We start from the raw sequence: 11,352 nt of genomic DNA on the forward strand, positions 1-11,352 counted from the left end.
AAACAGGAGTACAAAGTATGATTTACCATATTACATGGAATAATAATCTCACATTATCTTTATCATGACTGTATGTCCTGAGACAGCAAAGGCCCTGTGTGTCCTAGCTTTGGTGATAGGAGCTCTGGGGGAAGGCAGGGAAGGACGAGCAGGAGGGAGTTTGGGTAAGGGACCAGATAAGGGCCGAAGAGGTGGAGCAGGGGGGAGTTTGGGTGAAAGACGAGGGGGGATAAGTGGGTACGGGAAAGAGTTCAGCATAGTTGATGCGAGAACTCTTCATCGTGCTATATTGGGTGTGAGGGGAGCCATCTTATTTCCTGATCTGATAAGGCTTTCTAGATGGTTGGGAAGGGCCCTAAAGGGCATAGATGTAGGAAAGGGGATCCAGGGCTGGTTTGTGGGCAGGGGAGGTGATGGGGGTGCTGCTGGGACTGAAACCTCTGTTAGTGCTGTCACAGACAAGTTCAAGGGCTGTGACGAGGGCCCTGGGGTAAGTGACGCTGGAGATGGATCCTTCACTTGGGAAGGTGATGGTTCTGCTGACTTGTTCTTTGGGGGAGGTGGTGGTGCTGCTGAATCCCTCGCTGGGGGAGATGATTGTGGTGCTGGTGATGACTCCTTCTCTGGGGGAGATGCTTGGGCTGCTCGTGGTGAGTCCTTCGCTGGGGGAGGTGGTTGTGGTAGTTATGGTGCTGCTGGTGGTGCTGACACATTGGCTCGGTCTATGGCGAAGCAGGGATGCTTCCCTCATTCCTCTTTTCTCTCACTAGCCCAGGATTCTGTCCAGCCCGGTGCCTCAGAGCGTGGAGGAAGTTATCCATTTGCACTCTCACTCCACCTCTGCTCAGGTACAGGCCATTTCCCTTGAACAGGTCCTCTCATTTCCAGAATAGGTCACAGTTCTCAATGTAGTGCAATCGTGTAGTGCATGCATTGAACAGCCATGTGTTCAGCTGAAACAGCCAGGTAAATTTGTTCATCTTTCTTCTGTCTATGCTAGGAAGAGGTCCACTGATGAATGTCTTAACATCCACTTTATGAAGCTCCTCGAATAATTTAATGAAATCCTTTTTCAAGATTTCAGTTTGTTCCATTCTGGTGTCAACTGCACCCATGCGCTTAATCAGCTGTTTAACTCCTCGGTGTGTTGATAAAACTTTTGGCAGTAGTTTTGTAATCTCAGAAGCAGTGTGACTGGGATAAGAGCAAGTTTGGATTCCTCTGTGGCTCACATCTCTGATGGCACCATCTCCTAGCAGCAGTGTATCACTGACCTTGACGTTTGTTAATTAATTTGTTGTTCATAGTTCTGACAGTGTTCGAAGAAATAATTCCTATGGTTTCTTCTCCTGGATATGTCACTGGCCGGTCAGAAATTTTGTTCAAAAATGTAAAAATGTTTTAAAAGTCTTGGTTTACTTAAAAGAAAATCATAACTAAACAAATATTCCATCACTGGAAGACGTAAAATGCTTAAAAAGCAAAGTAAAGCAAGAAGCAGCAGGAGCATGTAAGGTTTGCAAAGAAACAGCTTTTTATCAAAAATAATAAACTGAAGTTATGTACACAGAGAAGGAATGGGAAGAGACATCAACTGGAGAAAAAGCACAGCAACTCAGAGGCCAGCAGCTTTCTAACTTTTCACAAAAGAAAGAAATCATAGCATTTCAAGTACCACCAGATCTAAAACAGACTATATCGTAACAGAACTCCTCTAGGTCTAAAATAGGTCCAAATCAAAGTAATGCAAAGGGGGAAAAAATGGGAATAAAATTTACTCAAAATTAAAGGTGCACCATGCAACTTTTCTTGTGGAGAGTCTGCCATCCGCTTGTGTCCATGGAGATGCTATTGTTTTGCCTGAAATGTTACATTATTTTATGATATTTAACTTATCGATCTCCATGGAGACAAGCAGGTGAAAAATCTCCATCAGAAAAGTTACATAGTGCACCTTCAAGCACACATAACAGCTGTGTGCAGAGGTATCTACATAACAGCATAAGGAGCACCCATACCACAGTTTGAGAACCACATAGAACACAGAATCTAGCTTGTAAGTCATAAATAAAAGAAACATATTAGCCTGATTAAATGCAGGAGTGAACTTTTTTTTTTACAGTGGTGAAGTGTGTAACACAAGGACCAAGGACACATGAGAAACATATAAACACAATAAAAACCAGGTAGGGTCGTCGGTGTTCTCACTGCAGAATATTTAATATAATTGTAACCATTTTATGGGTTTTGCATTATTGGTGAGATAGAACTGTTACATGTTAGAGGTATAATACGTACATTTTCAGGTTGAGGGTCTCCATGGAGATACTATCCCTTTGTGTGGAATGTTTCACAGTATGGCAGTAAACTCCATGGAGAGAGGAGTGAACATGGTTAGCAGTTTTTTCAATGGTCAGAAAACCACAGAGCTGAGTGTGGTGCCAGGACTGCAGCAGCTGAGGAGGAAGAGGTTCAGCCAGCACATTATGTCCTGAGTAATTCTCATCATAATAAGGTGCCGGACTAAAGTTTGACCCATGGAGACTGATGATACTTCCTCTATTGTTCAATTCAACACATTTCACAGCCCAGGCAAAGAACTACCTAAAAGAGAATATGGCATCAATAAGACTGGCTTTATTTTGCACAACAAGTAACACAAGTAAGAGCTGTTGTTAACTATGAAGTATAGGAATCCAGACAATAAAACATTATGAAATGAAAGTTGAACTATGTAACTTTTCACAATGGCGGTTCTGCCATGTGTTGTGAAATATTTTTGCTTTGTTTGGAGTGTTACACAGTAAGGCATTAAAAAAGACCAGCAAGTGGTATCACTGGGCCAGATTACCAGTGGTGGATGAAGTGCTAAATTTTTTTTTACTTAAGTAAAGTGCAGATACAGAGGTAAAAAGTTACTCAAGTAAAATTGTCACATGAGATCTACTTAAGTAAATTACATATAAAGTACCTGTTTAAAAATGTACTTAAAGAATAAAAAGTAAAAGTATTTCACCTAAGTGTTGTCAATTTAAGTGTTAAGCGTAGCAATATCGATTGACAAATGATTTTTGCCCATATATTTAAGAATTTTTGTGCATTTATTTTTGTTTGCTCTAAGCTGAAACTTGAACTCTTAAACATTAGTCAGGATGTTACTAATGAACATGGTAAAAATAACCGCTCAAATCAAAAGTACTTTTTTATTTTTCAGTCCAGTTAAAAAATGTAGTGGAGTAGAAAGTACGGATACCTGCTCATCTAGTGAAGTAAAAAGTATCCATTGTAAAATTGACTTAACTAAAATACAGATGCCTACTTAGTACTTAACTACTTGTATGACTTGTACTACCTTCCACCACTGCAAGATCTGTGAACAGGCTGACAAGAGGAATGATGAGGCATGATTTTTAATATATATTTTTGTTATTGATAAAAACACCTACAATACAACAAATGCAAAATAGATAAGGCAAAGCAATAACATCTCAAATGACCCAAGCAGGTGACAGAACCTCCACTCTGCCAGTTACACAGTGCACCTTTAATATTTGCACATAATTGCATTTCACTGTTCTATTATTATGGTATAGGGACATGTATAGGATTTGCAATATAGTGCCTTTACTAGAGGCATGTTTCTTGACAGATTTAATCAGGTATACATGAGCTGTTGGAAGTATTATCATATTCCTGAGGATGTTTTTAGAGTGTTTTGGGGTTAATTGTTCCTTTGTGTTCTGGGATGGGTGTGGGCCCTGTGTGATGAGCCAGTGGGTCCACCCTGCATCCTGGCAAACTCTACATCTATAATCAGAAGCAGCAGACTTCAGAAAACGCTTTGAGTATGACTTTGACGATCATGTGAGATTTTAACCATGAGCCAATAGGACAAATGAGTCACTACTTCTGCCTCTCTTACTCGCCTCTTTGTGTCTCGGTCCAACCCACTCAATCACATCCTGCCAAAAACGGTCATATTTGTGAAAAAACATGGTGCTCACAAGCCCTCTGGACAGAAAGTCTGTCCCCAAATAAAAATGTCAAGGAATAAACATCAAAAAAGAATTAATAAGTGAACTGTTGTAATTTGCAGATTCTTAGTGATTCTTGGTAGATTTCAGATTATAGAACTTGATTGTGTGATACTTCCAGTTGGGAGGCAAGAACCAGTTTTTCCTATTTATAACATTATACTTTGTCATGACATATCCAAAATGTAAATACACAAATGTTGAATCTCCCCCCATTTGTATTAAATATCATTAGCCTATCGACTTTTGTGATGTAGTTTGAAACCCAGCAATACTTCTCTACTAATTCTAATCTAGCAGATGATATGGCACAATGTTTGGTGGGTCTACTGCATTTAAATAATAACTATGACTGATAACCAATACATTTTGGGATTAAATTTCAATTTAGAAGTAAACAAAAGAGCAGTCGTACAACCTGATAAGTTGCTGGACTAACTACTAATAAATACATTTATCATAAAGAGTCAGAACTTTTGAATGAACACTCTGTTTGTTTTGGCTCTTAAAAACTTAATTTGTTTCCCCATGTCAACAGAAATGTATATTATGAGTGATGACGCAAACCCAATCTCTATATGTGATCATGAACATTGTGAATATATAATTATTTTTGTTCTAATGCCTTTCAAGATATTCAAAGCAATATGTTGTGATATTTATCCACAACCGACACACAGTACTAAGCTGCCGCCCTGTTACAGACTGAGAGAGCTGTGGCTCCAATCAGACGGTCACCGCCAGCCACTCACACACCTTGTTTACACTTACACAAGCATCAAGTAACTGGAGATGTTTTTGATTAGCCTGGAATGTTTCATAATATGGCATTAAATGTATCTTTCTTACACTTATTTACACATTTTTACTAAACAAATACCATGAAAACATGCATTTTTACTGTGAGCAGAGTTGCCTCTCCACAGATCTGACCTGAATTTTGACCTGATGCTGTCACCTGCTTGTCTCCATGGAGATGAATAGAAGTTGAAAACCATAAGAAAGACATTAAAATCACCTAATAAATAAATCAAAATATAAATAATCATCATAAAATTAACCTTAAAAAGAAGAAGAGTGCAGAATAAAAACATTTCAGTCATATGCATTGCTAAACAGAACTGTTTTGAGCCTGGATTTAAACATTGCCAAAGTAGAGGCCGGTCTCATACATTCTGTTCCAAGTTTTAAACAGCTCAAACTTATTGTGACTAAATCATAAAGCACGAAAATCTGCAAAGTCTTTGAACAATAACTGAAGCCAAGATAAACTATGTGAGAGAGATGTCACTGGCACTGCACCAGAGCCTGTTGACTTGATGGATGTAGTGAGAGGGGAAATGGAATATTTTGCCAACTTAAAGGATAGGAGAGGATCAGCAAAGAGACAGGAAGAACAGTCATGGTCAAAGCCTCAAACATAAACAAACAAAGAAACTGACTGTTTTTTTATCCATGTGAGCATCATCGCCACTCATCCCTCTCTTCCTCCTCCATCACATCTGTCCCGTTTTGGACCTTGTTTTGGCCCAGCTCTTATCAGCTGTTGTCGTCTATCCAATTCACAACAAAACATCAAGTCAAGACCCTGTCAACACTACTAGGGGAAGTGTGCATGCTGAAAGTCTATGCAAATCTATGCAACTCGGCAAAAGTTGTTGAAAGGTTAAATTGAAAACAGGATGCAGCTTGTTTTCTGCTATGTGCACTTTTTTTTTTCTTGTGATGCAATTTATGTAACATAAATTCTGAGTTTAATCTTTATTTTTACTTAAAGGTGCTATATTAAGCTAAATTGACTCTTGTGAGCTGTAAGCCATGTTATAATGTTGTTACCTCGTCAAAAACATACCTGAAGTTGGGTTTTGTTTCATTCAGACATGTTTGGGTAATCCTGCATTATTAGTCTGTCTACATCTCCAAAACTCAAAATGCTCTGTTCCACCTTGTGATGTCATGAAGCGGTAGTTTTCAAGTTAACAGCTACCCTTTACCTTTTTAGATCAGTGGAGATAGGCAATTCCAGAGCTGAAATCATCCAAATGATTGTAGTGAAAGTATATGGAGTTTAAAACACGTTGGGGCACTTCCTGTATTACCACATGACATCACAACATGGAACAGAGTGATTTCTATTTGAAAGAAAAACACAGAAAGAAAAGTTCGGGAAACAAATGTAACTTGCTTTCATGAGTTTGCATAATTCATAGTCGTTCTAATTATCAGTAATGCAATATAATCCGTAACGACATCAGCAATGCAAGCATAATGCTCTAAAACGTGACTGGCTTCATGAAAACATGATGAAATAAAACAGATGTAGAGTGAAAAAGTGGTCTCACGTGACCGTCTCTCCGTCCGCGCATCTTCCGCTCAGGTCACAGAGCACCATGACTGACCCAGGACCAGCATTGCGCCTCTCCACTGTTCGCCTCTCCTCCGTTGTGCCTCGGATTACAGTCATTTGAAGAGGAAACAGCAAGGAATAAAGAGAAAAGCGTTCAAATTTATTAAAAACTTTTATCGCAGGATACGTTTTGCCCTGTGGCGACTCACCTGCGCCAGCCATGCGCTTCTCAGCTACGTAAGTCAAGTTTTTATTGTAACCAAACTGCAGATTAACTACTAACCTACTTCACATTGTTCTTTCACATCATATTTTTCTATGCTTCACATGTCTTTACTAGGTTGTATGCCTTAATAATTAAATTCGAGTAGGCTATAATAGTATGCTAATACAAAGTATTGATTGAAAACTTGCCGACAACCTACAAAAGAAAGAATTAACCTCGTAATTGCCGAAACAATATAAAGTTATTAGGGTAGGGTTAGGGTTATTAAACACATTAAAATAAACCCAAAGGCCAAATAACTTGGCTTTCGGGTTTGGGTTATGGCATATTTCATCTAAAGTTAGTTATGTTGTAATACTACTAACATTTAGGGCACTCTAACTTAGGGACTTACTTTATTACTTGATCCATGCAATCTTCTCTGGCTTAACTGCTGATGCCTGCTGTCATTTTAAAGCCATAATTTAGGGTTATCCATCCTCTGATGCAGTCCTGAACAGTCCTGGGGGAACTCAATAATTTTCATTCACAGCCTTTAAAGCCTGATCTTTGCCCTGACCGTCATAAATGCAGTATTAAAAACAGAGGAAGTTTATGACTGCCAAATTCCTCTCATGATAAAAAGAGTTCCCCAAGTCTCTCTGTCCCGCTATGCTGTAATGCATCCATATGTGTGGTTTTGTATGAGAGCAACCTAATGCATAATCCGATGTAACTATATAATTAGGTAAAAGTATCGTTTCATGTAGCCTGATTAACATGTATGTGTTTAACATCATGTATGCCATTGGTATACCGTACTTGAGTAAAAGAACTGCCTAATGAAAGTTCTAAATGGTTCAGACAGCCTCCCTTAAAACAATTGTGAAATAATAAAACAAGATTACATTATGGTATTTCCAAATGCCTGTCAGCACTATGGCTATTAAAACACATTTCATCAAATATTTCATCAAATATTCATCAAATATTTGTTATCAAATAACAAAGTGAGACAGATATTTCCAAATCATATTATTCAGTACATAATACTTTAAAACAAAAATTCATGGCTAGAGAAGCCAAAACAAGAACTGCATATGTTCAAAATGGAAGTAGCCTACACTGAAGTGTGTTACCACAGAAGTATTCATTGTTTATTGATAAATTTAATAGCAGTGCAAATTTCTGTTTTGTTTTTCCTTAACTACCCGCAGATCTCCATCCCTCTGCCCCATGCTCGGTCTCCTCCTGCTTCTCTCCGGGTGCTGGTCTCTTCAGCAGTGGGTGCTCCAGAGGGTCCCGGTGGTCCTCCCACAACAGATCAAACCTGGCCCCGCCCCTCACTTTCTGTCCCAGGCTCGTTTGGATGTCAGCTCCTCCTGTGACCCAGACTGCCACAGGAAAGCCCCCAAACCGAGCTACTGGGACCTCCGAAATATTTTATCCTACGAGACGCTTCACTCAAATGGGAGCCTAACTACAACCTCTGTTGAGATTTATGGCTATAATCCAAATTCTGATACTACTGTGGTTTACAAAGCAAGGTCCCGTGGGAAGAGGGAGGCACATGTGAGAAGGAAAAGGCAGATTTTTGGGCATGATGGGAGGTTTAGTATCGTGGGACAGAACTATTTGCTCCAATTTCCATTTTCAGTGGTGGTCAAATTGTCCACGGGATGCTCAGGGACTCTGGTAGGAAACAGGCACGTGCTCACAGCAGCACACTGTGTCCATGATGGCAAGAACTATGTGAAAGGAGCTCAGAGACTTCGAGTTGGCTTCTTAAAACCCAAATATCGTGACACACAATCAACAAATTTCTTCTTAAATTTGACCAATCAAATTGGTTCACCTTATCCCCCTCCAACTAATGACAAAATGAAATTTCAGTGGATTCGTGCCAGGCGTACCCATGTCCCCAAAGGCTGGATAAAAGCTAATGCTAATGACATTGGCATGGACTATGATTATGCCCTCCTTGAACTGAAAAAGCTCCATAAACGTCATCATATGAAGTTAGGAGTAAGCCCCCCTGCCCAGAGACTGCCTGGGAGAAGAGTGCATTTTTCTGGGTTCGATAATGATCGACCGGGGGATCTGGTTTACCGCTTCTGCCTGGCTGGAGAGGAGACTCCTGACCTATTGTATCAGCACTGCGATGCTCAGCCTGGGGCCAGTGGGTCGGGGGTCTATGCTCGCATGTGGGACCCCCTGCGCTGTAAATGGGAGCGCAAAATCATAGGGGTGTTCTCGGGCCATCAGTGGGTGGAGAGGCAAGGGGCGTCCCAAGACTACAACGTAGCAGTCCGAATTACTCCGCTAAAATATGCTCAAATCTGTTACTGGATCAAGGGGAACTTTGTGGACTGCAGAGAAGGTTGAGAAGACCTAAGAAGGAACTGAGTGCAGGAATTCATTTAACCAAGGAGAAGGGTTAAATATCAGCTACAGAAAAAGCACTGATATTATTGTGACAATTACAATATTGCTCTATTCAGACAATGGTTTCCAATTAACCTTTGCACACCAAAAAGAAACAATGGCAAGATGCAAGTTTTTGAGATACCAGTTAATAATGGTGGTGGTGGTGGGGGGTAGAAGTTTAATGGCATACATTTTGCGTTGCCATTTGCAGAAGACAAGTCGGTGGCACCAGAATATGTACAAAGCTCATTTATAAATCTCAAATATAATTTCCTGTTAGATGCAACATTCTTTCTGTCCCTTTGTGAAACTGCACCCATTAAAGTAGCAGGAAGTCTACTTTCTTACCATTAAGAAACAACTATAAGGACATTAAATGGACACACTGAAACATTGCTCAGATTTTAAAGGCTGAACTCTGAACTGTCTGTGCTGCATCATTATAACCGTATACTGAGCTTGAGATTGCACTGTAATAATTTCCTACTGATTCATTTGAATGTATGATAGCATCCAAAAGTTGCCCTGACTCTCAAATGTTTGTGAACTTTATAATATTCTTCCTGGAGCTTAGCAAAATGTACATGAGAATGTATAAACAAGTGGCTCCCTCTGGTGGCCAGATCTGAAGATGACAAGTCGTGAATGTAATAAACATCAACCACTGTTTGAACTTTTGCTGAGACTAACGATTACTTTAATTCAGTTCAATTTATTTTTGGAAAGCCCAAAATTACAACAGCACTTGTCACTTATGATAATTAATTTAACCAATAGAAATTTAGAAACTCAACTATGAAACATACATTGGTCAATAACAGACAAGCAGATTAAACCAACAGATCACAAACAGATAATGTCCCCAGAGGGATAACTGTCCCAGAACATCCTCTGTGGGACAAAGAGAAGCCTCGAGGAGAACCACAGTGGAGAAGAGATCTACTCCCACTTACAGGCAGGCTGCAGATCTATCCAGGACTAATACACATCTATTTGCAGATAAAGTTAAAGTCTGTAGGGCCAGAGCCCACTCAAGAAAAAGGGACAGAGGGAGCTTATTCAGGATAGGGTAGGGGCCACTCTAGCCAGGTATTGGGTCATCCAGCCAGGTTAGGGAAGTGGAGGATCCATAGAACAGGATCAGGGTATAGGAGGGGCATCTAGGGTCCAGTCATCACCCGGAGGTCAGTGTCCAGTTGCACTTCCCAGAGGAGACTGGGACAGGGAAACACCACTTGAATAGCAATGAACGAACTACAGATGAACTGAATAGTGAATAATGTTGACAGGAAAAGTAGGAGGAAACAGAGGATAGTGCTCACATTACCATATTTCCCCTAGCAGAGATGCTCTTAAGGCACCTTAGCTAAACCTGGGTTTTATTTCTGCTCCTAAATGGCCTAGTCATAAGCTAATTCAGAGAGTGTTTTAAGACTGATCTTAAATGTGAATGTGGGGGGCTCTTTAACAAGGGCAGGGAGCTGATACCATTTAGTCAGCCATTTAAAAAATCTAGTCATACAGTCAAAGGATTATTTCTTTTGCACGTTGAGATTTGTTTCATTCAATACATTTTAAACCAAATTATGGTCAAATATGATAACTACAGAGTATAGTCTAATTTAAATGCTTTATTGATATAAATAACAACTTGTTCATAATCTTTGCCATTTAGTTTTAATGTGTATGCCGGGTTGTAACAGCACCGTCTACTGGTCAAAAGGTAAACTGCTACAGGTTTAGTCAACCCTTACAATGTGATTAAAACGTCTTTTGGCATGCATGCCATTTTATACATACAATTAAACTCATACCATGTACAATGGGTAAAAAGTATTCCTGAGGGGTATACTACGAAGCCAGATATTAGTCAAGATCAAACCCTGAATTTCCTGAATTGTATCACAAATGCGGCACTTTCCAGTGAGGTCACATTGCACAGAGCAACAGAGCTAACCTGGCCCGAAGCTAACCAGGCCCGGAGCTAACCTGGCCCGGAACAGGTCAAGAGCCCGAGTTTTTATTTATTTATTTCAGGGACAGTGCATATAAATCAACATCTCTGTAAATATGCCATCATCCGTAGTCCCTTGACAGCAGATACTGTCCACCTAAAAACAAGAGTAAAAAAATACAATATAATAAATACATGGAAAACAGTTGAGAAATATATCAGAATCAGAATCCTTTTATTGCCATCGTTTGTGAACACAGTTCACAAACTAGGAACTTATTTTGGTGATAAAGTGCAACATAAAACATAAAACACACTGAATAAATACAAATACAAATAAGGGCATGCACGAAGTTAAAAAAAGATATGCTTAAAAATAAAATAA

At 39.7% G+C, this 11,352-nt stretch overlaps 1 protein-coding gene across 1 annotated transcript; it reads left to right on the forward strand.

Moving 5' to 3' along the window:
- Window positions 1-6,417: 6,417 nt before the first annotated feature.
- Window positions 6,418-9,691, forward strand: LOC117393458 (serine protease 23-like). Its single transcript, XM_033991575.2, has 2 exons — window positions 6,418-6,618; window positions 7,804-9,691. The coding sequence occupies exons 1-2, from the start codon at window positions 6,602-6,604 to the stop codon at window positions 8,969-8,971; spliced, it is 1,185 nt and encodes a 394-aa protein (XP_033847466.1). The 5' UTR covers window positions 6,418-6,601; the 3' UTR covers window positions 8,972-9,691.
- Window positions 9,692-11,352: the final 1,661 nt, after the last annotated feature.

The sequence above is a fragment of the Periophthalmus magnuspinnatus genome, chromosome 3 (genome assembly GCF_009829125.3).
Source record: "Periophthalmus magnuspinnatus isolate fPerMag1 chromosome 3, fPerMag1.2.pri, whole genome shotgun sequence".
Taxonomy (NCBI): Eukaryota; Metazoa; Chordata; class Actinopteri; order Gobiiformes; family Gobiidae; genus Periophthalmus; species Periophthalmus magnuspinnatus.